This window comes from Schistocerca gregaria, chromosome 2 (assembly GCF_023897955.1).
Source record: "Schistocerca gregaria isolate iqSchGreg1 chromosome 2, iqSchGreg1.2, whole genome shotgun sequence".
Classification (NCBI taxonomy): domain Eukaryota; kingdom Metazoa; phylum Arthropoda; class Insecta; order Orthoptera; family Acrididae; genus Schistocerca; species Schistocerca gregaria.
The window spans coordinates 506,937,123-506,965,111 of record NC_064921.1 but is presented as its reverse complement, the minus strand read 5'-3'; the positions used below and the strand labels follow the sequence as shown (position 1 = coordinate 506,965,111).

General features: G+C 37.7%; 1 protein-coding gene across 3 annotated transcripts in view; it reads left to right on the top strand.

Moving 5' to 3' along the window:
- Nucleotides 1-27,989, top strand: part of LOC126328921 (serine-protein kinase ATM) — a 458,551-nt gene that overhangs the window by 294,697 nt on the left and 135,865 nt on the right. For all 3 annotated transcript variants that reach the window (XM_049996079.1, XM_049996081.1, XM_049996080.1), the window contains 4 exons: nt 8,294-8,468; nt 14,414-14,525; nt 14,656-14,766; nt 23,976-24,069. In XM_049996079.1, coding sequence (XP_049852036.1) covers nt 8,294-8,468; nt 14,414-14,525; nt 14,656-14,766; nt 23,976-24,069 — 492 coding nt within the window. The remainder of the gene's footprint in view (nt 1-8,293; nt 8,469-14,413; nt 14,526-14,655; nt 14,767-23,975; nt 24,070-27,989) is intronic.

The window sequence follows — 27,989 nt, the reverse complement described above, 5'->3', positions numbered from 1 at the left end:
GTGCTTCATGAAAAACATTATGCTCCGAGGATTATAGCATGGGCAGCAATTTCCAGTTACAGACTTATTGGATCCTTTTTCTTTGAAGAAATTGTGAACAGCGAGTGTTATTTGAGCATGTTTCGCAATAGCTTCATTCCACAGCTTCTTGCTACTGCCTTGCACTTCAACATGCAGTGGTTCATGCAAGATGGAGCAAGGCCACATACTGCAAACATTGTGTTGGAGTTTTTACACGAGCATTTCGACATGCGGATCATTTCACTCAGGTTTCCAGGTCGTTTGAATGAAGGACAAAATTGGCCCCCCAATAGTCCAGACCTCAATCCATGTGACTTTTTTCTTTTGGGGTATTTAAAAGAAAAAATTTTCCTGAAATGTCCACGTGATTTAATGGAGCTCAGAAGACATATTCTTCAAGCTTGCAGTGAAATTACAGAAGACATGTGCCATAGGATAATCACTAACTTCAGTGTTCGTTTGAAGGAAATTAAGAAACGAAATGGTGGACATATTGAGCATGTGCTGAATTAGAACAAATCTCCTTGGACGGCTCTTCATTGTAGTATATGTTCCTTTCAGATTGTATTGACAACAAAGTTTATATTCAAAAACAAAATGGTAACACATTTCATGTGCCACCCTGTATAATTACAAACTATGTAGGACAGCTAATACAATGGCAGTTGAGAGTTTCTTAAACATCGTTCAGGAACAAGAGTGGCTGGATGTTTATAGTGTCGATAACATAAGCAACAAAAACAATGCTTTCCTTAACACCTCTCGCATGCTCTTTGAGTTGCTTTCCATTGTTGTGTTGTTGTGGTCTTCAGTCCTGAGACTGGTTTGATGCAGCCCTCCATGCTAATCTATCCTGTGCAAGCTCCTTCATCTGCCAGTACCTACTGCAACCTACATTCTTCCGAATCTGCTTAGTGTATTCATCTCTTGGTCTCCCTCCGCGATTTTTACCCTCCACGCTGCCCTCCAATGCTAAATTTGTGATCCCTTGATGCCTCAAGACATGTCCTACCAACCGATCCCTTCTTCTAGTCAAGTTGTGCCACAAATTCTCTTTTCCTCAATCCTATTCAATACCTCCTCATTAGTTATGTGATCTACCCACCTAATCTTCAACATTCTTCTGTAGCACCACATTTCGAAAGCTTCTATTCTCTTCTTGTCCAAACTATTTATCGTCCATGTTTCACTTCCATACATGGCTACACTCCATACAAATACTTTCAGAAATGACTTCCTGACACTTTAATCTATACTCGATGTTAAAAAATTTCTCTTCTTCAGAAATGCTTTCCTTGCCATTGCCAGTCTACATTTTATATCCTCTTTACTTTGACCACCATCAGTTATTTTGCTCCCCAAATAGCAAAACTCCTTTACTACTTTAAGTCTCTCATTTCCTAGTCTAATTCCCTCAGCATCACCTGACTTAATTCAACTACATTCCATGATCCTCGTTTTGCTTTTGTTGATGTTCATCTTCATATTCTCCTTTCAAGACACTGTCCATTCTGTTAAACTGCTCTTGCAAGTCCTTTGCTGTTTCTGATAGAATTACAATGTCATCGGCGAACCTCAAAGTTTTTATTTCTTCTCCCTGGATTTTAATACCTACTCCGAATTTTTCTTTTGTTTCCTTTACTGCTTGCTCAATATACAGATTGAATAACATTGGGGATAGGCTACAACCCTGTCTCACTCCGTTCCCAACCACTGCTTCCCTTTCATGCCCCTCGACTCTTATAACTGCCATCTGGTTTCTGTACAAATTGTAAATAGCCTTTCACTCCCTGTATTTTACCCCTACCACCTTTAGAATTTGAAAGAGAGTATTCCAGTCAACATTGTCAAAAGCTTTCTCTAAGTCTACAAATGCTAGAAACGTAGGTTTGTCTTTTCTTAATCTAGCTTCTAAACTAAGTCGTAGGGTCAGTATTGCTTCACGTGTTCCCATATTTCTACGGAATCCAAACTGGTCTTCTCCAAGGTCGACTTCTACCAGTTTTTCCATTCGTCTGTAAAGAATTCGCATTAGTATTTTGCAGCCGTGACTTATTAAACTGATTGTTCGGTAGTTTTCACATCTGTCAACACCTGCTTTCTTTGGGATTGGAATTATTATATTCTTCTTGAAGTCTGAGGGTATTTCACCTGTCTCATACATCTTGCTTACCAGATGGTAGAGTTTTGTCAGGACTGGCTCTCCCAAGGCCGTCAGTAGTTCCAATAGAATGTTGTCTACTCCGGTGGCCTTGTATCGACTCAAGTCTTTCAGTGCTCTGTCAAACTCTTCACGCAGTGTCGTATCTCCCATTTCATCTTCATCTACATCCTCTTCCATTTCCATAATATTGTCCTCAAGTACATCGCCCTTGTATAGACCCTCTATATACTCCTTCCACCTTTCTGCTTCCCCTTCTTTGGTTAGAACTGGGTTTCCCCTCAAAGCTCTTGATATTCATGCAAATGTTTCTCCTTTCTCCAAAGGTCTCTCTAATTTTCCTGTAGGCAGTGTCTATCTTACCCCTACTGAGAAGCCTTTACATCCTTACATTTGCCCTCTAGCCATCCCTGCTTAGCCATTTTGCACTTTCTGCCGATCTCATTTTTGAGACATTTGTATTCCTTTTGCCTGCTTCACTTAGTGCATTTTTGTATTTTCTCCTTTCATCAATGAAATTCAGTATTTCTTCTGTTACCCAAGGATTTCTACTACCCCTCGTCTTTTTACCTACTTGATCCTCTGCTGCCTTCACTACTTCATCCCTTATTGCTTTCTATTAGAAAATTCTAAACGGGGTACTAGCAGTAAAAAGTAGCCTGGGTGGGTGGCTAGTGGGATAAGGATATAATGTAGATCAAAGTGGGAATTATATCAAAATTTTTGAAGTAGTTGCAATCAAGCTATAGTAGCCCTTTACAAACAGTATTGCAAGGTGTTTAAAAATGTTGTTAGGATGGCAAAGAGTTTTTGGTATGCAAATAGAATAGATAATTCACAGGGTAAAATTAAAATGATATGGTCAATTCATAAGGAGACAGTATTTAACAGTCACTTTCTGAGCATTGTTGGTGAATTAAATAAAAACTTGGTTTCTACAGGGAATCGTATAACTCCCCTGGAAAATGCCTTTTCGGGATTGGCGTCTGAAATACTCCTCTTTGATCAGGGGAAGACGGAGTCAATAATTAAATCACTGAAGACTAAGGGCTCTCATGGATATGGAGGAGTCCCTAGCAAGATACTAAAGTACTGTGGTGCCCTGTACATAGCCATATTTTTTCCTTTTAGAATTGTCAGTTTTGTGAATGATTAAAGTACGCAGTAGTAAAGCCGCTTTATAAAAAGAGAGATAATGTAGACAATTTTAGACCTTTTCTATGTCATCAATGTTTGCTAAAGTTATTGAAAAAGCTGCGTGTGTAAGGATAATTGATCATTTTATATCTCATAATTTGCTATCAAATGGACAGTTTGGCCTTAGAAGTCATTTAACAACTGAAAATGCTATATTCTCTTTTCTCTGTGAGGTACTGGTGGGTTAAACAAAACATTTCGAATGCTAGGCATATTTTTTGATTTAACTAAGGTATTTGTTTGTGTTGATTACAAAATATTGCTCCAGGAGTTGGACCATTACGGAATTTGGGGAGTAGCTTACAATTGGTTCACCACAACAAACGGCAAAAGGTCATTATTCATATTGTTGAGAATGGCTCTGGTATGGGATCTGAGTGGGGTACAGTCAAATGGGGGTGCCCCAGGGATCAGTGTTGGGACCACTCCTGTTCCTTATTTATATAAATGATATGCCCTCTAGTATTACAGGTAACTCTAAAATATTTCTGTTTGCTGATGACACTAGTTTGGTAGTAAGTGATGTTGTATGCAACACTGGCTCTGTTCAAATAGTACAGTTCATAATATAAGTTCATGATGTGTAGAAAATCGACTAATGCTAAACCACAGTAGTTTCTTACACACAATTCAACAAAACCTGACATTTCAATTTAACGGAATGGACATATGACTAGTGAAACTGGACAGATCAAATTTCTAGGTATTCAGATAGATAGTAAACTGCCATGGAAAGCCCTCATTCAGGATGTTGTTCAAAGACTTAATGCTGCCATTTTTACTATTCAGACCGTATCTGAAGTAAGTGATTTTCATTCGTTTATGTCATATGGTATTATATTTTGGGGTAACTCTTCCCATTCTAAAAAGATATTTTTGGCTCAGAAAAATGAGCAGTTCAGGAAATAAGTGGTGTAAGTTCGCAAAACTCTTGTCAATCCCTTTTCATTGGTCTGGGTATTTCGATGTTGGCCTCTCAAAATATATATATATATTGTTGTTTTTTGTTGACAGTATCAGCTTATTCCCAAGAATTAACAGCTTTCACTCAGTGGTGCATCCATTTCCAATTTGTTACCACAAGAATACAGTAATCCACGCGCTTTCAAATCAAAACTGAAGAGTTTCCTCATGGGTCAATCCTTCTATTGTGTTGAGGAGTTCCATGAAAAATGAAGCCGATTCTTTTGTTATATTGTTGATTACGTTTACTGAAACTTATGGCTTGACTTTTTTAGGGTTCATAAACATTTTACTTTGTCTGTTATTACTTTTAAGTTGTACTTTCATGTACTGACATGTTCCATGACCTTGGAGATTTGCTCCTCAATTTGGTCCTATGGAACTAAATGTGTAAATAAATAAGTAAAGTGTTATTAACATACGTAATAGACCTCCCAATGTTACTGTACTTCTCAATAACTCCAAAATATTGTTGCCAGTCTTCGTGAATGTGTTAACAATTTCCCATTTTTTCCATTTTTCTTCAACAATATCTTGAATCCCTGATAATCTTTCACTGAACACAACTACCTTCTCAAAAAGCTATTAGTTTTTCAGTCAGGAAGCACTGTCCTCAGTATTGCGTCTCGCTATTCATATTGTGGAAATAACATATTGTTCAACGAATGATACATATATCAGAACCATAAGTTTCCATAACAGTTTCTTCTTGCAACATTTTGTATTTATAAATGACCCATCTTTTTTGTCAACTCAGTGGCCCACCTCACTGTGTATGACGAGGTAATATATATATATATATATATATATATATATATATATATATATATATATATATATATATATATATATATATATATTAAAAACAAACCACCGGTAGACAGGCACAATAAAATAACACACAAACACACACACACAAAATTACGAGCTTTTGCAACCAGCGGTTGCTTCGTCAGGAAAGAGGGAAGGAGAAGGAAAGATGAAAGGATTTGGGTTTTAAGGGAGAGGGTAATGAGTCATTCCAATCCTGGGAGCGGAAAGACTTACCTTAGGGGGGAAAAAGGATACGTATATACACGCGCGCGCGCGTGCGCGCACACACACACACACACACACACACACACACACACACACACACACACACACACACACACACATTTATGTCTGCTTGTGTCTGTATATGTATGTATGTATGGATGGATGTGTGTGTGTGTGTGTGTGTGTGTGTGTGTGTGTGTGTGTGTGTGTGCGCGCTATCCTTTTTTTCCCCCTAAGGTAAGTCTTTCCGCTCCCAGGATTGGAATGACTCCTTACCCTCTCCCTTAAAACCCACATCCTTTCATCTTTCCTTCTCCTTCCCTCTTTCCTGACGAAGCAACCGCCGGTTGCGAAAGCTCGAAATTTTGTGTGTGTGTTTGTGTGTTTTTTTATTGTGCCTGTCTACCGGCGCTTTCCCGCTTGGTAAGTCTTGGAATCTTTGTTTTTAATATAATTTTCCCATGTGGAAGTTTCTTTCTATTTTATATATATAATCATCAGAAACACGTCTTTCAGCATTTTTCAGAGTAATAGAATGGTTTACATTATCTTTATACTTCATGAAAACATATACATAATTTATTTAATGTTTTCAGGTCAGAGAAACACATGTACTGTGGAAACAGGTTACTGCATGTCTGAGCCAGCTCCTTCCCCCACCACACAAAACTAGCACATGTCTACTTCCTATGCTGACTCCATAACTCACATTGTATATTGCGAGCTACAGCTTCACAAGGTACCAAACTCTTCCATTGTCCCGCCCCTGCTGTCAGTTGTAAACCACCACAGCTTCCTCTTTCTGCTATATGTTGTAAACCTACATTATTCTGCTATATATATATTGCCAAAATGATAACATGTCACTTGGAAACAAATTTTTACTTTGTGTCATTCCAAGCTTTGCTGCTATGGCCGAGCGGTTCTAGGCGCTTCAGTCCCGAACTGCACTGCTTCTACGGTTGCATGTTCAAATCCTGCCTCGAGCATGGAGTGTATGATGTCCTTAGGTTAGTTAGGTTTAATTAGTTATACGTCTAGGGGACTGATGACCTCAGATGTTAAGTCCCATAGTGCTTGGAGCCATTTGAACCTTTTTTGACATTCCATGCTTCCTTTTCTTTGACACTTTTAGCAGCAGTGTTCCTGAAATAAGACTGAACCTGTTGGGGCACATGATGATGTCTTTGGAGGTACACCAAAGTTTAAAATAAGCATTGTATATATTCATCTAATTATGTACTAAATAGACTAATTGTTGGTGGTACAAAGTTCAATGTAAAAGTGCACATAGGGGTACAGAAGAAGAGAAACAACAACTGTTTGCATTCCACTTTACTTATGTGTGATGATGCTCATTAATTAAAAACTCTGTCTAACCCTGTCAGGTTGCACATTTGCCCCCATGCACTCCACATGAGCCTCCTGCTGCTGCCAGGAGCACAGCTGATGTGAGGAGGTGGCCCAGCCACAAGTGTCCTCCTGCTATTGTGAGTCTGTAAGGCATCAGCGGCCAGGCCACATCCTCATTCTGGCTGCGCTCCTGGCAGCAGCAAGAGGGAGCTTCCGGCAGTGGGCACCACACATTTGAAATGAAGTGAAATCACTCAAACTCAGGGACTCAGTGAAAACATATATAAAACAAATGCAACCCTCAAAGACTTCTGTCAGTTGTTTCTCAGATTGTGGAAAACACTCAAATCCAGATAGTGAGCAAAACATACACAATTATATAGCTGATGTGGCTGCAGAAACTAGTTTGTCAGTTTTTTTTCATTCTATTAAAAAATCAACTGAACAAAAAAACAGTCAACTGACTAATTGCTTGCTAAAACCAGTTGGTTGCCCCATCACCAGAAGTACAATTCTTCTAATGGTTTGGAGAGGCACAGCTGATTTCATGTTGTGAGAAGCTATTGGGTGAGAGTTCAGGTCACAACTAGTTGTGATTGATGTGACTCAGGCACAGCTGTACATCACAGACATCCTGCATCCTCATGTATTACCTCTCATGTGACAAAATTGTGATGCCAATTTTCAACAGGACAATGTGCGTCCACATGTCACATTTCTGTGTGAACTGTCTGCATGACTCTCGTGTCCGGATAGTTCCTCACATCTGTTCCTATTAGAAGATGTGTGGGACTTGCTTGTACTTCAGCTCCCATCCCAGTGTCAGTATGCAGGATATTGAGGAACAACTGCAACAGCTGTGAGCCGGCATACCTCAGGAGAGGATACAATGGCTTCAAGACATTCTTCCCAACCACATCATTGCAAGCTTCCTGGCCAGAGGGAGTGCAGCATCATACTGATAAGGGAGCCCTTACTGACGTTTGTAAATTTTACTCTATTTTGTAATCTCTGAAGTGACATCACATACCCTCTCAACCTTTCAAGTTTCATTTTGTTTGCTTCTTTCTTTCTGGGTGCTTCCTTTTTTTTCAGCTGGTGAATTTTAAATGAGGTATGTGCTTTCCAGTCATCTCTCTTTTTTCCCCTTTGTATGGAAGTCGTCATTTGCTGAACAGACTGACATCTGCTGTGGCATTCTGCAGATGGAAGCACAGAAAAAGGCACCTGTGTGTATGTCTGTAAATGACTTTGGTAATTGTGTTCCAATGAGCAACAGTCTATATAAACTGATAAATACAGTACCCAGAATCAGTTGCACATGAGAACTCTGTAATAATGTATGTAGCTGAAGAGATTCAGCTTGATACCCTTAAGAAAGGCAGTATGGGGCTCAATAAATAAGTAAATGAATAAAAGTGTACCCGCAAATGAAAATCTTGAGAAATCACAGCCACTCAATTTCTAGCTATGAAGAATTTCTTAAGTTGTGATCATAATATGTGATAGTATTACTTCCTGGTGGTTCATTATATATTATATATTTGCTGTCTGTTGCAGGTGTCCTTATGTGAAGCGGTGCTCCCGTACCTATTAGATTTGGTACTTGCAGGCAAGGAAAAAGTATGCAGCTCTATTGTCATACACCACTTACAGCATTTCTTCAAAGAGCACTTCCAAAAGCACTTGCTGTCAGTTAAGAAGTTAAATACGCTGTCAGAAATGAGAACAGATAGTAAGTCAACTGTTAATTGTCTCATCATACAAGCTTAAGAACTCATAACATATTTTTGGATAAAAAAATTAAAATAACTGCAGACCTCCCTCCTCCCCATCTCTCATGCTTGCAAAGGAAAAAATGTATATGTTCAGTGCATGCAGTTAATAACTCAAATATAAATGATTGGTGCGTAGTAGCATGTAGAAGCTTTAGGATTAAAGGACATCGTTCACTGAAAAGCAGAAATGTCAAGTCATTGAAAGGCACACACAAAAGAAGGAAAACTTGCTACCTTTCAACTTGTCAAAAGATAAGCTAGAATGCACACACCCCTTTTGGTGCTGACTAGACAGAGAGTGCCACTGCTGTTTTGCAGCAGGTGGGCTGGCTGTGATGGGGTTATTGTAGGGCAGGGTTGGTAGAGGGAAGTGGGAGATCAGAGGTAAGGAGAGCACTGGGTGTGTGTGGCTAGTGGCTTGAAGGGGTGCAGCCTGTTTGCCAGCTAGAAGTGTAAGAGGGACAGGTGGCAGTTATACTTGTGGCTGGTGTTAAGTGGCACACGCTGAAGGCTATGTGAGGACATGAAATGGGAGAGGGGGGAGGAGAGTAGTGGGAGTGGGGAGTGTGTGACAGAATAAAGGGACATGCTGGAGGCTATATGAGGACATGAATGGTGGCACAGCAGAGAGGGGAGGGAGGGGGGGGGGGGCACTGTTGACAGAATGGAGGAAGGGGAAACTGTTGGGTATGGAGGGTGCGGGGACAGTGAGTTATCTGAGATTGAGGCCAGATGATTATGGCAGCGGAGTATGTTTTGTAAGGATAACTCCCATCTGCGTAGTTCAAAGAATCTGTTGGTGGAGTGAAGGATCTATATGGCTCAAATAGTAAAGCAGCCACTGAAACAGAGCATGTTGTGGTCAGCTGTATGTTGTGCCACAGGGTGGCCAACTTCTTTCTGGACAATAGTTTGGCAACGGCCATTCATCCTGGTGGACAGCTGGTTGATAGTCATACCAACATACAAGGCTATGCAGTGTTTGCGGCAGAGTTCGTATATGGCGTGGCTGCTTTCACAAGTGGCTTAGCCTCTGATGGGGTTGGATAAGCCTGCGACAGGACTGGAGTAGGAGGTGCTGGGTAGGCAGATTTGGCAGATCTTGCACCCTGGCCCGCCACAGGGATATGATCCCTGTTGCAATGAGTTAGGAGTGGGAGTGGCATTGGAATGGACTAGAATTTTGTGTAGGTCGGTGGGCATTGGAACACCACTTTAGGAGGGGGGGAGGACCTCAGGTAGGATGTCCCTCATTTCATTGCAGGAGGAGAAAATCATAAATGCAAGTACAGTAAAATCAAACTATTCCTTTGCCATAATGCATAATATATAAATATTTTTACAAGCATAAGTCAAATGAAAACCTTAAATATTTTTTTAAAATATGGTTTATTGTGCTGAAGTGGTACAAAGCTGTATCACTTTTCAACATAACCTCTCCCACACTCAATGCAAGTCCTCCAGCACTTACAAAGTGCATAAATTCCTTTAGAAAAAAATTCTTTTGGTAGTTCGCACAACCACTCGTGCTCCGCGTGGCATACCTCTTCATCAGAACGGAACTACTTCTCTCACATTGCATCTTTGAGTGGTCCAAACATATGGAAATCACTTGGGGCAATGTCTGTTGAGTATGGTGGTTGAGGAAGACACTCAAAATGCAGGTCGGTGATTGTTGCAATGCCATACGGGCATTGTGGGGCCTTACATTGTAATGTTGCAAAAGGACAGCTGCTGACAGCAGTCCGCGTCGCTTTGATTTGGTTGCAGGCCGCAGATGATTTTTTTTTTTTTTTAGAAGATCTGTGTATGATGCACTGGTGACAGTGGTCTCTCTAGGCATGTAATGCTCTTAAATGATGCACTTTTCGTCCCAAAAGAGAGTCGGCTTAACCTTCCCTGCTGATGGTTCTGTTCAAAACTTCTTTGGATTTGGTGACGAGGAATGGCGCCATGCCTTGCTCACTCGCTCTGTTTCCGGTTGGTGGAAGTGAAACCAGGTTTCGTCCCCAGTGACAATTCTTGCATTGAAGCCATCACCTTCTCGTTCAAAGCGTGGAAGAAGTTCTTCACAAGCGTCAACACATTGTTCTCTCATTTCAGGAGTCAACTGCCGTGGTACCCATCTTGCAGACGCTTTGTGAAACTAGATCACATCATGTACAATGTGGTGTGCTTACCCATGACTAATCTGTTAACATGCTGCAATGTCATTCAGTGTCACCTGCCAGTTTTCCTTCACTGTGGCTTTGACTGCTGCACTGTTCTGTTGAGTCACAACTCGTTGTGCCTGACCTGGACGAGGAGCATCTTCCACTGAAGTCACACCATTTGCGAACTTCCTACTCCATTCGTAGACTTGCTGCTGTGACAGACATGCATCACCGTATTGAACCTTCATTCATCGATGAATTTCAATAGGTTTCACAACTTCACTACGCAAAAACCGAATGACAGAACGCTGTTCTTCCCTGGTGAAAGTCGCAAGTGAGGTGGCCATCTTTATACTGATACTGTAACGGTATGTGTGCATCTGCACTACGCTGCCACCTACAGGCCATTCTGCACGCTGTTTGTAGCACTAGCACGCCTACCAACTTACAAGATAACAGCGCGAAATTTCGATTTGTTATTACAAATTTAATGTTTTCATTTGACTCACCCTCGTATTTGGGAGTATTTCCCAAGTGTTTATAAATAATAGTTAGTATGAAATGTTTGAAGTGATATGTGAAAGATGGTGCAGGGGTGCTGTGCAGATTTTGTGATAGTTTCATTGGAGGAAATACTGAAATACAATAGTCAAGTAATTGATATTTTTGATTCTGCACATTGAACAAAGTCACAGCGAAACAGGAGAGGAAGATTAAGAAAGATCTTAATGCTGCAGTGGACAATGCTGGGGAGGATGGTAAGCATGTGAAGAAAGGCAAAGAAAAGTGGGACATCAGTCAGAGAATTAAAAAACAGTATCTTGACAGTTTTGTCACTGATTTGGGGAGGAGGGGAGAGGGACATTCATGTAATCTGGGTGTTTTCATTAGGATATCAGTCAAGCTACTTTCAATAGGATATATATAAGTCATTTCACAGAAAGTAGAAAATTCCCACTGAAAGATTCAAGCTGTGGAAAAAATGTCAGTTAGCTGTTGCAGTAAGTATTACAGTGGATCTTTGATTTTGTGTTCTCCGATTTTATGTTTTTCATAATTCTACGCCGTAAATTCATAGTCTCTGTGAAAAACTCATAAGGTCAACCCTGAAAATTCCCAGATTTTACATTTCTTCCTAGTAAGCGTTACCTCGATTCGAAGTTCTTACTCAACATCTCACTTGACTTCATCTTGTTTTCTTCCTATTGACTTTTAATGTGACTAAACGAGTTGTAAGTAACACACAAGACAGATGGTTTGCAAAATAGGTGGTGGTGAAGCTAAGGGAATATTTTAGGCTGTTGTGGAGAGAGGAGGGGAGAGAGTAAATGGTGTATAAAGCACAATCAGTGTTGCCAACAAAATTTGCAGTAATGGAAGAATAAGACAGTCGATGCAAAGTGTTCCAGACCGAGCCAGTACATGACGAAGCAGCTCAATCACCACCTTTTCTTGTGCCACATATAACTCAATCTTACCTTTTTTCACGAATTTCCGATGTTCTGCATACAGCATCAATATCAATTGTCAACATTTTAAATTCAAACTGTGTCTTGTAGAGTATTCTTGGTCATAACCGAGGAAACACCGCCTATTTCCGGCTAGTGAACTCTCTTTGGCTGGTGACTCATTAAGTCACCCAACAGTCAGTGCAGCCACCACACCACACTAAACACACAAAACGAGGTCATATACTGGATGTGAGGAGAGGGAGTGCAGATAGGGGCGAAAGCATTTTGTGAAGTTCTAATATTATATTTTTCGTGCAGATGATGTGCTATGAGAGAGATGTGACATGGAAATAGAACAAGGGTTTTGTGATAGCTTTCATGTTCAAATCCGACACAATAAAACTGCAACATCTACATACACTCCTCATGTATATACTTTCACCACACACAGTAGATTGTAAAGATTGGCAACAGTGGTAGAGGGCATGAAGTAAAACTGTAGCACCAGAGATTTCTTTCAGATTTACATTTTACACAGTGTACAGAAATTCACTGAGCAGACTTCTAATAAGGTTGTAACGTCAACTAGGGAAGTAAACTCATTATTTCATGTTTGCGTTTCTCTCATCAAGCCTAAAATAACACTTCAACAGTGATGAGCACATGAAGTGTGGCTTGTAAGAAAAGCATTAAAAAATAACAGCAATAGTGACAAAGTTTGTCATTAAGCAGATGTCTGCATTTATGCTTATGGTTTAACCACCTAGCTGCTGTGATGTTTTTGCTTTAATTCAACATGTTCATCAATTTTTGCTTTTTTCTGAGTGAGAAAAAAGGATGAACTCTCAAAAACGTGTGTTTTGAAGTATAATTTGTGGTTGTAACATGTTGGGAAATAGATCGATTACCTTGTCCCAGACACCAATTTCAATTTTTTGATGAGTTTTCTCTTTGTGTTACACATTTGTGATTTTTTAAGAACTGATGAAATTCATTACCACAAATTATTGTATAAACATTGAATTGTACATTTAATTTCCTTCACTTACAGAGAGTGCAGAGGATTGAAATTTTTAATCATATATGCCAATTACATGTGTTTTTGCTTGTAATTTGGGGGTTTTAACATTTTCTGCAATTCTGCATTTTTCTCAGTTTTGTGGTTTTTTAAGTCTGAGCCACAGAACAACATAAATAGGGGTTTGACTGTAAGTTCCAGATGCCAGGTCACAGACATTTCAGGCGAAAACCACAAATCAGCCCGGTGGTTGAGGACTTCAAAACTCAGTGTAAGAATTTTTCAGATGAGAATCTTATTGTGCTAGTTGGTGGGAGTGTGCTACAATGCTGAGAATAGACTGGTAACAATTGTTGCAACAGTGAATCATACAAATGTTGATTTTGTTTGTGTTTTGAGGAATTATGTTTGACCCTAGTTGGACATTATAGGAGTTGGATCAGTATGGAGTGACTGAGATTGTCATTTACTGGGACTGAAGTAACATTAGTTGCTGTTGACATTACTGTCAGGTGGAATGTTGCTTGCTATGGCATAAATAATTAAAAGGAAGATGGTGGGAAGTTTACTAGGGTGATAGCAGAATACTTGATGGAGGAGTCTGCTGATCAAGATAGTACGTATGTAGTCTCTGGTGTGAATACAGCTCCTTTCTTTGCTAAAATCATAATTAACCTAATGGAGGGAAGTAGTGTGCACCACTGGTCTGTGAAATGTGTAAGCATTGTCCTCTGTGTTATTGCATTTTAATTACTTGATAATCATATTTTCTGAGGCGGTGATGAGAGACCAGCCCAGACAAACATGGAAAGCCACCAAAAAAACAATATTCAGGTTTGCTGCTGTAACAGACAAACAGTTGTTAATCTGCTTTATGGATTCAGTCTGGGCCTGGCTCCCCTCCCTGACTCATAATCTAGTGCACAGTACAAATGAGCTGTGTTAGATCATGCCCATTGGCAAATGTAACTGATGTAAATAAAGAATGATTAGTGCTAAATGTTGTTACTTATCCAGTTTCTTCATTTATTTCTTCAGTCATATTTCACTCTGAATTATGATACCTTTGGCAAAAGAATTTTGCCTTGCGGCAGAGAAATAACTTTGAACATTGTTACACTATATGGTTTATAATTATATGTTAATGTAAGATTTTTTAACATGTATTACATCCTCACTTAAAATCCTTACAATTTTGAGATGCATTATATTGCTCATTGAGTCATATCATAATTAGTACGGCCAGCACAGATTTCAGTGTCTCAGTTTATATTTTTTAGTTTCAGGACCAGAGTTTAAATTACAAGTGATTATGAATAGGGCATCAGTGCAATGTATGCTTGATGTAGTGCACTTTTTAAGAATGAGAAGGCATGCTCAACAAAGGATAAGGTAAGAGAGAGTCATTTATCCCATGTATTGTTTTGTATTCATATGCAATATATTAGATGTATTTTGATGCAGCTGGTATTATTATTATTATTATTATTATTATTATTATTATTATTATTAACATTTTCAGTGGTGTGGTAATTGAGCTGGACTTTCTCCATATTTCGTTAGCAGCTCAGTTTTGTTCTGCATATTTTACTTCAATCTTATATGCCGAATTATGGTGTCACGAAAAGCTGGGGTAAGTTATGCACTTGTTTATAGTAATTCTTTATGTTCTTTCATATTACAGCAAAATATAAAATTTAATCATGGTGTAGTAAATGAAAAAACAAGCTGACAGTCGTAAATCATATACCAGATGGTTTAGGTTAGTGTTTTCCCTCTTACGTGGATCTTATTCACAACTACTATCAATGATATGAAATGTGTCAGTAGTGTTGCAAATAAGATAGAATTTCTCTCTGAAAATACGACTATATTCTGGTCACTTATGTAACTGGATTTTTTGAATCTTAATCTACAGCAAAATTTGTTAAATATAATCAAGCCACATATTATGTACTATCTATTCACTATTCCCAAGGGAGGTAGTCAAATATTTTTATGGCTGCATACTTTTCCCCTTCCTGTGTAGAAGTGTTATATGTACAAGTGCTACTGTTATTTTAAAAATTGTGCCTGAGGCTGACCTTATGCCTAATTTTACAAACAACTACCTGCATAAATTTCAAGGGTATTATCCTTTTATAATGTTTCTGGCCAATGACTCCTTAATGTCTGTATGTGAATTGCCCCAGAAAAATATTCCATACACCCTCAATGAATGAAGTTAACAAAGTAAGCTAAGTTTCTGATACCTTCATTACCAAAATTACCAATTACATGTAGAACAATTGTTATTGAAATTAAGCATTTGAGATCTGTAATACGTGATTTCTGTTTTGTGTGTTGATATTCCAGTTGCTATGGATTTATTTATTTATTGTCATTTTTATTTGTAGTTCACTGTTGCTGTTTGAGTTTACATATTGTCATTTTGCCTTAGTGAGTGGAGCTGTGGACACCAGAAAATGGAGTGTCAATTGGGGAAATGAGGAAATTTCCAACATATTCTTCTGTTTGAGTTCAGTAGAGGAGTGACAGCAATGCAGGCAGCCAGAAACATTTGTACCACATGTAGGGATAATGCCACTAGACAGAGCATGTCAAGAAAATTATTTTCTCATTTAAAGGAGGATCGTTTTGACATTAGTGACTCTCCACATTCAGGAAGACCTTTGGGGTTTGATGAAGATCATTTAAATGCATTAATGAACAATGATCCAAGTCAGTGTACTCGAGAACTGGCAAATATGATGAACTGTGATAATCCCACTACTGTATGGTGTTTGCATGCTATTGGGAAGGTTCAAAAATTGGGTGTCTGTGTACCACAAGCTCCAAGCCAAAATCAAAACAATCTGTGAGTGGCCTTATTTGCATCCTTGAATACTCATTATCATTTGGCTTGTGAACAACACCAACTCATTATCGATTGCCTTGTGAACAACACCGACCATTAGTCTCCTGTATTGTTGTGTCTTTATGCTAACATAAGGAAAAGAAAGGAAAGGTTGAGAAAGCAAAAAGAAAGAAATGGTTGAGCCTAAACAAAGCAGCAACTCCTCACATGAAGACCTGTGTGTATCCACAAAAGATAATGTTTTGCATCTGGTGAAACGGTGACTGTGTGGTGTATTACAAATTCCTTCCCCAAGGTGTAACCATCACTGCTGACATTTGTTGTCAACAACTGAGATGCCAGACACAGACAATCCAAGAACAATGACAAGGAAGATTGCGTGAAGTGTTGCTACTTCATAATAACATACACCTGCTTTCTGCTAGACTGACAAAAAACAAAAGTTACCCCAGCATTGTCAGACACTTGTAAATAGTGAAAGAGAATATTTTAGTATGACTAAAGTCTCCGTGACGTGTATCTGTTGTGTTTACTAAATGTACGGAAAAACACTATGAACGTATGCGCCATCCTAATGTGTTATATTCCCCCAAAACCTTTAAGTTAATTGTGAAAAAGTTTGATAGTTATTATTATTTCTCTTAATGCCCTTCTTAAAGAGGCGTTTAACAATGACATACTTCAGTCTCCTTACCCTGTTAATGTCGTGTGTTTCACATTATGGCCGAGTGCTGTAGCAGTATTAAAACAACATGGTTGTAATATTTTAAAAAGAGTTCTTTTCATAGGGTGACTGCAACTGTAAATGTCCATTTTCACAAAATAAACAAAGTCGCAAAAATGTTTGAGCCAATAATGTTTTATTACTTACAAATGGTTTCGGTATAATATAATTTCACCTTCTGGCACATACTGTAACAATGGAAACAATCTGTTACAGTTATAGATAAGCAGTCATTCAAATATGAAAAATGTAACAGCAAACTGATAACTGGGCATTCCTCACATAAAGAATATAAGAACTGAGGTTGTCTTCCACTCTACGTTGTCTATGGAGAAAAAGTTCCGTGTCACACTTTATGAAACAGAGAACCTAAGAAGTTACCAAAACACAAAAATCCGTCAGAAAAATCACCATCTGTAGAATCATGTACCACCTAAAAAATATTAAAAATATGTAGTTGGCCTCACAATACGTGAAGGACACTGATATAGGATCCCTGCAACAAACACCGTCTTGCTTGTCTGCCTGTACTTATCGGAAAACTGTGAACAGCTGAGGGGAGAGACGAGTGAGGTCACATCCCAGGCATGATGCAAAGGCAGTTGTTGCTTGCAGTCATGGTAGGTGGAAAGTTTAAAATTCTGAGCCCAGAAAATATATATACTCTAACCACAGGAGGGAGGGGAGGGGGGGGTATGTACATCTAGATATACAATTCAAAGGTGTGTGACCACCACTTTAAATAGTTTTATAAAAGAAAATCAGGCCAGTTATCAAAATTACAATTAAAAGAGGAAATGCTCCACACACCAGCATAGACAAAAATTGAAAAAAACCTAACTTAAGCTGTAGGCTGAAGTATGTCATAATTAGCTAAAATATTTCTGTGTACAAATCTGTGCATTCATTAATAGTTCCACAAGGGTGAGAGTGGAAACTGCTTACAATTTCTCTCTCTTCAAGGATATTAAGTGTGTGACCATTACCTGCAGTGTGCAAGACTACCAAATTATCATTAATGTGTTGTAATTCAAGCTGATTATCAATCAGATGCAAGATCAGAGCATGGAATTAACAAACACCGGTATGTTCTTTAAATCTAGTATGAAAGTTCCTTCCCATTTGACCAATATATCTGCTATTACGCATCTGTCGTGCATTACAAACAATATAATATACACCAGGATTAGAAAATAAGTACTTCTTATATGCTTTATAATTTATTAGCTTAGTGACTAAACAAAATATGCTGAGACAATATTAGCTATCAGAATTTGTCTTCCGATCTCCTCAGATGCACATCCATGATATGGGATCCTAAAGAACCTAATATTACCCTTTTGTTCGCTGGGAGTGGAGTGATGTTGCGTGTTTTGGCCACTTTCATTCATATTCTCTTATTCTGCTTATCAACCATAATTGCAGAGTAATTATTCTGTCCAGCAGTATATCTAATAATACCCAATTTCCTATCAGTCCCTCAGGCTAAAGCAGAACACAATTTAACATGCCAAGGAGGGACCAAAGGCAGTAATTTTGTACTTATGTGGCTGGTTAGAACCTGCTTGCAGGACTGAGTTAGTAATGAGCTCGTTTCTAGGTATGTCATTTTCTGTTTTATTAGCATTTAATATGATCTTCAAATCTAAGTACAGTAAAATCCTATTAATATGATGTTGAACTGTAAAACTAGTCTTCCCAAGGATGCATTTAGTTTTTTGTGCAATTGTTGCATTCTTATTCAGCAACGGTCATAGAGTTCAAAAGCATCATCTACACAATGTTTTCGACACATACTCTTACTAGCATCACCCATATGTGTCTTAATAACTTGTCCTCAAAATGTGAATAAAAATGTTCCCCAGTATGCATGCTAACAGAGAGCCCATAGCCAATTCTTGTTGCTGCGAGTACACTTGATCACCACGTTTGAAATAATTAAAACTCGAAACCAGTGCCAAAATACTAATAACCTCAAATTCATCAGGTTGTCTGCCAATGAACCTACTAAGATTTTCAAAAACAATGTCACAAACCTCATCTTCAGTGACATTAGTGTACATATTACAAACATAAAATGTTGTCATTTTAGTGCCTACTGGGATTTTAATGTTCTTATAGTACGTGATTAATGCTCCCCCATTTTTTAGCATTCTGGTCTCCTTAAACTAGTAATACAATTTAAGAAACCTACAATAAATTTTCAAGTTTATAACCTACAACACATTGTGCATTAATAGTCAGCATTGCTAATTGATCAGGCTTAGAGAACTTGATCGTGGCTTGAACTTCATGTGCTTTTGGATTCATAATGAGAAACTGTTTCTTTCTTATTCCTTCCAAAAATATTTTAGTTTCTTTTAGTGCTTTCTGTAGTTCATCAGAATACTTTTTTTGTTTACTTTTCCGAAAGAAACTATAGTGCTTTGGTCAGTGTCATGTGGTGTCCAAAATAGAAATACAAACTTGTAACCATTATAACCAGAATAGATTGTGTCCAGCTCATCAAAGAGCTCATTCAAAGATTTTTAGCCCCATGCTACTGTTATCTGCTCAATTCTACCATTTTCAATCCCACTGAGAGTAATCTGAAATGCAACCAACACATTACCCATGCACATGCCGTTCTGACAAATAATAAAAATGTGCAAAGTTAAAAATTTGATGTGATGGAAAGGAAGAGTGACTATTCCTTTATATTTGACATTTTAACAGCAGGGTATTTTCTTTCCCCCATCTGAAATACTGTGAAATGAATTTCACTAAATGATTAGGTGGTCTGCTAACTGAACTTCACTATATTGCCTTGAACATCTAGCGTCCCAGAGAAAAACCACTTACAAGTGTTAAGAAGAAAGTGCTACAACCAATGTGTTTTTTTCTTTTTTTTTGTTTTTGTTTTTTTTCCCCTGTGCTTCAATTCTGTTATTCCTCACTATTTTTACAAAAATTTGCAAAATGCATCTTGGAGTGCTGGAGATCATATTGATGAAACAATGTCATTAAAATGTACAAGATATTGTCACTTACTAGTATGCAGCACAATCAAAATTGAATGAGGCACGGCTGTTCAATGCGTGACAACTGTGATGAAACAGTGTTGTAGATCAGTTTTCATTACACTTACTTCTAATGAACATAATTTTTTCAGCTTGATAATGTGTGTTATTAGTTTGTAAATAAAATAAGTAGCATTGAATATACATCAGAAGTCTGTTGCAAGTGATTTACTATTCTCAATTCACAACTAGTTATTAAAAAAGGCTTTTAGAGCTAAATATCTTCAAACAAACAATTTGTTGTTAGTTCATTTTGGCATATGACCCTCTTATTATGGGTAAAACATATTTATGTGGGACATGTTTTCACATGCTTTATAACGTCATCAGGAAGGCAAATCAGTCTGTAGCAATTGGAAGTTAGGAGATTTTTATCTTCAGTCATTTTCAAGTTAATCATATTTGTCTTTTTTCCAAATAACGAGTATTCTTCCCTAATCCTATGTGCTTTTCCTTCATCATCATCATCATCATCTTCTTCTTCTTCTTCCTTCCACACACAGCCCTTTGAGTTCCAGTCCAGCTACTTGTTGAAACCACATCACATTGCCAGTAAGAATCATTCTCAATGCTTTTACAACAGTGGAAAGCTTGTACCAACTAGTCAGAAAAATATAGACAGTTAGCTCGTACTGTACACTGTCTTAACAATACTGAGAACCATTCACCTGTGTATATCACAACTGTAACCCACCTGCTATGGAGCTCCCTACTGAATCAACACAAAATCCACCAGAATAACAAAATAAAATTTCACATAGCTTGAAATCTATGTTTTGTGCTTTTAATTACTTGTTTCCATCTACTAATTTTAGCTTCTTAATTAACTCTTTAGAATGGGCTATACTCAGCTGAGGACAACACATACTAGTTACAAGCCAATGTAGGGATTTGGTCTCTGAGTAATAGAAATACACAACATTACAGGCTTCCAAAACTCACCATTGAGAGCCAAGAAAAACAGTTTTGTCATATATTCAGCCAGTTAAATAGCTTTTCCCCTATCAGTTTGCCATGTGCCATTGGCCAGCAACCCATCTCTTTTGGCATTCTGTGTCTGGCATCCACTTGTACTGATAAAAGTAGTTTTGTAGACGAACATCACTAATCATCTCAAATTGTGATGGATTGTTTATGATGAATCTCATTAGGAAATGTACATGTTATGGAGGTATATATTGCTTAAGAAGGAATTTTTCAAAATTCCGCCTGTATGGGTGTGAAATAGAGCATGAAAGGGTTTTTGAAAATATGTCACTATTAATGCAGTTCTGAAGCTATAACCACGAAAGTTGATATTTGCTCTCTTGGTCAGAAGTAAAGAAATATGTTTTTCAACAATTCAGGAAATTTAATTCCTATGGGGTGAAATAATTGGTCAAAATTGCTGTGAAAACTAATCATTATTAAATAATCACTAAGTAATTTTAAAGCTACATTTATGCAAATTCGTAGGTGGCTTCTGTGTCAGGACTTTTTTTTTTTTTTAATGTATTTGTGTTTCTGGAAATTCAGCTACTAATGGGGCAAAAATAGGGCCTGACTGATTCATTGACTCATTATCGCACACTAAGGACAAAAACTTGAAATTTGGAGAGGGTGATTATCTTATACTGTAGGCATTGTTTAGTAATGGTCTGTTCAAAATTACACCCCTAATTGGGGTGAAGCACTGGATGAGAGGGTGTTTCATCTTATACTTTAGGCATCAAATAATAAGGGATCGTTCAAAATTCCATACCTAATGGGGTGAAGCAATGGATGAGAGGATTGTTAAAATATGTCATTGTTCAGGCAGTTCTGAAGCTAGAAGTACGAAAACTGGTATTTGGTTTCTCAGTCAGAAATTTTTAAAAACTATTTGATTGAGCATTTTTGGAAATTCAACCACTAAGGGGTGAAATAGTGGCTGAAAGTTATTTTTAAAAATAAATCATTATTAAATTACTAATAAATCATTTTTAATGCTACATCTGTTAGAACTGGTATTTGACTTCTGGGTTAGATATAACAAAAAAAAAGTCTGTTTCATTGTTTTTGGAAAGTCAACCCCTAATAGCCAAATTCGGAAACACAGAAATAGGAGGATTTGTCTTTAGATAAAAAGTGTCTTTGTGGGATGCAATTCCTACATGCGCTCTCTCTCTCTCTCTCTCTCTCTCACACACACACACACACACACACACACACACACACACACACACATTTTCTTTCATTTGACTTGTTGGAAGAAATGAATGTATTAGTGCAGAATATAGCGTAAGGATGAACCAGAGAAAAGTGAAGGTGGTGAAAGGTACTAGAAAAGAGAAAAGTGACTAGCTTAACAACAAAAAATGGGAACAATACAATGGTGGCAGAAACGAAAATACTCTCCAGGGGAAGTAGGATTGTACAGGATAGCCAGAGTATGGTCCAGGGCCAACTTCAATCCTTGCGATAAAGTGGAGAGCCAAATCAATATGGCATTGTGCGTCCTGTGGTGCAATCTGCTATACGATAGGGATATTGTACGGATACCATTTGAGAATGGTTCGAAGTACCTTCTGTACAATGGATCACAGGATGTTCAACTGTCGTGAAACAGCTTGCACACTGCCTGATCATCAGAAATTACGTGCAGCATTGTCAGCCATAGCAACAGCAATTTCATCAACCATCTGTGGTACAACTGGTCGTCCGCCTAATTTCGGAGCGAAGTCCAGTTCTCCATTTGATTCGAACTTCGTCATCATGCTCCACACAGCAGCTGGAGAAAGCGGACCCTTGTGTAATCAGTTCAGCTGGTAATATTCTCGAAGTTCAGCTGCAGCATTATTGTTGTTTTGGTAATAGAGCTTCACCAATAATGCCGTGCTCCTTTGTCCAAACTCATGTTGACACATCAACAAGTGCGCTGTGACTGGTCAGGTGTGTGAGACTAGGAATCTCGATGACTGATCATGGCACCTGGTGGCCATAATTGGAACTGGACGGTGGTGCTGTGACACATGAAAATCGTGTACCCCATACTCTGTACATTAATGCTACCAAGTTTGTCACTTGTCTGGTAATTCATTTCTCTGTTATAAAGTGTTAAATAGGGAAAGCTTAATTATAATAACCCATATCAAGAACTTAAAATAGTTGTTCTTGTGATGATACAGGTAACCGGTAATCTTCAACAAACAAAAACACATAAGGAACTTAAAATAGTTGTTCTTGTGATGATACAGGTAACCGGTAATCTTCAACAAACAAAAAAACATAAGGAAAATTTTCTTTTTATTAACTGCTTTTCTGCAAATATGCTGTCAGTTATGTACCGACTTTACTGTACCACTGAAAATATTGCATGAAGGAAAATTGATAGAATACACAGAATATTCCAAATTCTTGAGTGTTGGGATTGATAATAACCTGAACTGGAAGTTACATATTATAAACCATCTTAAACACTTTAGCTCTTAACTTTTGCATTATGGGTGATTACAAACTTCAGAGTTAAAAATGTCAAAATTCAACTTACTTCTCCCCTTTCTTTTACTAATGTCTAATGGCATAATATTCTGGGGAACACTTTATTGATCTAAAAAGAGGGGTTCAGAAATGTGTAATAAGGTAAACATATGATGGCCATTTGAGAACTTCTTTACGTACCTATTTAAACAATATTATGAAATGAGTAGATTGCTACTTACCATAGACAAGAGACGTTGAATCACAAACAGGCACAGCAAAAAGACTGTGTGTGTGTGTGTGTGTGTGTGTGTGTGTGTGTGTGTGTGTGTGTGTGTGTGCGTGTGTGTTTTCTACTTTAGAAAAATGCCTTTCGGCTGAAAGCTTAAATGTATAGCAGTCTTTTTGTTGTGTCTGTTTTCGACTCCACTTGTTCTCTGTATAGTGAGTAGCAGTCTACCTTTTCATAATATCCTGAATTTTCCATTGTTTGACTCTTTAAACAGTTGGACATACCGACCACAACCTTGCAGTACATCTACTCTGAAATTAAGTTTATTATCAACAGTCAGTCACAGTTCAAAAACAATAGTTAACATTCAGAAATATAATATTAGAAGAAGAAATTAATTACTTTAGTCATCACTTAGAAGTAGTGTAGCTTTAAAAAACTTTGACCACTTTCTTAATGCTGTGAAGAATCTAACAAATGATAAAATGAAGCTCAAGCTCAAACTCAAGCTGAAGTCTTAATAATCTTGCAGATCTCCCATGGACACAGACAAGATGTCTCTGCTTGAAAGTATATGTCTGAATGATAAGGAAAATGGACAAATTCTGCAGCATATTCTGTGGGAGGTAAATATACACTTTACAGCTGAATAACATTAATTGTTTGCTATTTTTTTCTAAGTTCTGTATAAGATATAAGTAGATGTGAATTATTGCTTACTGTGGAAAGTTTACTTCCAAATACATCTATAATTAACATAATAGTGCAAACAATTACTGTATCCGCCTTGAGTGGGTGTAGTAATTGTCGCTCAGGATGCTAATGGTGATATTGTGTTTTGCTTTCCATTTCTTTGTGTTTCCCAACACTTGCAGTGACTTTTTGTGTGGTGTTCTTTTCAGCTGTGCTCTTTAATTTTGTTGGTATTACTGTAACTCATAAAGCACCACAAAAACATTTCATGGAATTCTTTTTCAGACATCAGTGTTGAAAGACTGGTATAACTGAGGTATTACCTTAACATTGCTAAATTACAAAAATATTTAGTTGTGTGTAATAAAACCAAAATTCTGTGTTTACTAGCATCTTTTTCTGTACTTGAAGAACCTATGGATCATTCAGAAACACTACAATTACACTGCTGTAAAATATTTTGTTTTCCTTCGAAGATTATAAGACAATATCAAAAATTAAAAACAGTCTAAAATTATTTGCGTGTGTTAAATCAAACAATGGAAACTCCATGTAGGGATATCAACCATAAAAAAGACACATTAAGTTGCAGATAGGCACAATTAAAAGACATTTAAACTAAGCTTTCAGGCACAGCCTTCATCAGCAAAAGAGAAACAGAGCAACACACACCCCATATACACACACAAGAAAGCACATCTCATGCACACATGACTGCCAACTCCAGCAGCTCAGGCCAGAATGTAACTCACTTGTGATGGCAGCAGCAATCTGGAGGGGGCAGGGAAGAGGAAGGGATAGCAATGTATAGGTCAGGGGACAGAGTAACTCTCTCTGGCAGTGTGTGTAGGGACTAGAATGCTAATAGGTGCAGTGTAAAGAGGTTTTGGTGCAGGGACTCGGGAAAAAAAGGATTGAAGGCAGCAGAGGTTGGCAAACAAAGAGGCTGAGAGATGAGAATGACAATTAGATGATAAGACAGATGGGATGGAAACTTCAACAGTGGATGTGTGGCAGGTATGTTACTGTACATTGAGGCTGGGATAGTTACGGGAGCGAAGAATGTGTTGTAAGCATGACTGCCATCTATCCTATCATCTCCTCCTCATTCTCATCTCCTAGTCTCTTTGCCGCCTTCTGCCAACACACCTGCCCATCTTTCCCTGCTCCTCTCCTGTTCGCCCTTTCTTCCCCATCTCCCTGCCCCACTATCTCCTGACACTGCACCTGTGGACATCCTAGACCTGCACACTCCATCAGACAGCATTCCTCTGCCCCGTAATCTGCATACTGCTATCCCTTTCCTTTCTCCACCCCCTCCAGATTGCTGTGAATTAGGAATAGTTGTTTATTCGTCTCATAACATAGATAAGCTAATGATTTGATTAGAGTACAGGAGACACATAAAAATATGGTTTATACAATTTCATTGGTATAACACTAAGGTTAATAAGATGATTTAAACATCAATATAACTTATGTCATATTTACATACTAAGACAATTGATACAACTACATCCTGTTCAAGTATTCAGTTCATCGATCACAAATTCTTCAACTGAGTAGTAGCATCACTGAAGTAGAGTAGCATGCAGCTTTCTTTTCAGTGAATCTAGGTTCATACTCAGAATGTTTTTGGCTTGTAGTTTGTTGTAAATTTTCATTCCCTTATACTGGGGAGTTAGAGAATAATTTTAAACAATGAGCAGGCAGCATAAAATTTTCTTTATTTGTTGTATTGTAAGTGTGATCAAAGCAGTTCTCTTGACATAATTCTAAACTGTTGCGTAAAAAAGTTATAATATCATAGATATAAAGGGAGGACACTGTTAATAATTTCAGATTTTTAAGTAGTGGGCAACATGATTTTCTTGGATGTGCAGCACACATGTTTCAAACAATTATTTCTGTAATTTCACTATGCACATTAAGTTTCTCAAACTTCCCCCCCCCCCCCCCCCCAAAAAAAAAAAACAAAAAAAAAAAAACATACCTTATAAATGACTGGAAATAGCTATGGTATGCAATTTTACTTGTGTCCATGTCGTTGGCATTAGCTAATATTGCATTGAAAATGCAGAGTTAGATAGTTTGTTTAATAGATAACATGTGTATTCAAATTTGAATTCTTATCTAGGTTTAATCCTAAAAATTTCACAGAATCGACTTCTAGATTTTGATTTTTGTGATTAATTTTAATATCTTGGGATGTTGACTGTTTTGTTCTGAACATGACCACATGGGTTTTTGGGATGTTTAGGGTTAATGTGTTGAGATGAAACTAAGTTTCTAAATGATCTGCTGTATTGATGATGCTGATAGGAATAGTTTCTGGCTTCTGTTCTTCAATTACTACAGTAGTGTCATCTGCAAATAAGACCAATGGGGCATTTTATTGATTGATAAGTCATTAATGTAGAATAGAAACAAAATAGTTCCTAGGATATAAAATTGATGGAGATCTTGTGTTACTGTCTTCCATTTGGAAAAGTAATTTGCTGCATTTGTAGAGACAACCCCTCTTTGATTCCCTATTGCGCTGGTATGAAGTCAGTCATTGTAAAGTACTACCCCTAATTCCATATTTGTCAAGTTTGAGGATAAGAAGTGTATGATTTACTGAGTCAAAAGCTTTTGTGAGACCACGAAAGATCGCTGTGACTTTACTCTTATTGTCTAATGATGCACTAACCTTATCAACAAATTTGTTTATTGCATGTGTAGTGCTTTTTCCACATTGGAAGCTTAATTGAATTTTTAAAATAAAGTCATATTTTTTAATAAAATTTTGAATCTGGATGGCAGCAGCTTTTTCAGATGCTTTTGACAGGGCTGGGAGAAGAGAGATGGGATAATAATTTCCCACATCCTCTCTTGTCCCTTTTTTGAACAGCAGTTTTACTTCCGCATAGTTTAGCATCTCTGGGAAACATCCATGTTCAAAAGACTGGCTTATTGTTAAAGATAGTCGTGTCTTGTTATTTTATGCAAAAATTTGAGAACTTTTTTGGGTATCCCATCCCAACCTGAATAATTTATGGTTTTCAGTGTTAATATAATGTTTTATACGTCTGTCGCTGACACCCTTTAAATTTTGTAAAGCATTCCAACATTTGATTAAGTCTGAAGGAACATACTTTGTTGTCATAATCTGCAGTCATCCCATGTGATAGATCCATCCTGGCTTGAGCTGCCGGAGCTGGTGGACATGTTTGCATGAGGTGTGCTTGGTTGTGTATATGAATGGTGTACATTTCTCTCTTTCTCTTTTGCTGATGAAGGCTGTGGCCGAACGCTCTGTTTTTTAATGGAGCCTTTCTTCCACGTAATGTGTCTTCTTTACGGTAAGTAGCAGTTTACGTTTCCTGCATTTTTTGTAGGTATTATTTATTTTCACCCAATAAATTAATTTTGGAATGGAGTACTTATGAATGTTTTAATTTATCAGTTTAGATAAGGGTTAACTATATTCCTAATATTAATACAGATAACATACGTAAATGATCAGCCTGTAATCAAATATTTACTGGTATAATGTATTAATTTTGTAAATGTGTTAACATTCTACACCGTAGTAAAAATGTTGTGAGCATAAGCTATGGAACTTAGAAATAACTGAGAAGCCAAAATAGCTTCATTGCAGTAAGTATGTAAAAGTGCGGACATGTAAGACTTGGTTGTATGGTTGATGATGCTACTTCTCTCAACCAAATTTTGTCATTCTTGACTAGACATTCCAGTGAAGGGTACAAGCAATAGCATTATGCACACTGACATTTAAAAATGTTGTTAATGGTATGGTGTTCATCAGAATGGAACAAATGAGCAAAATATAAACACATTTTCCAAATAA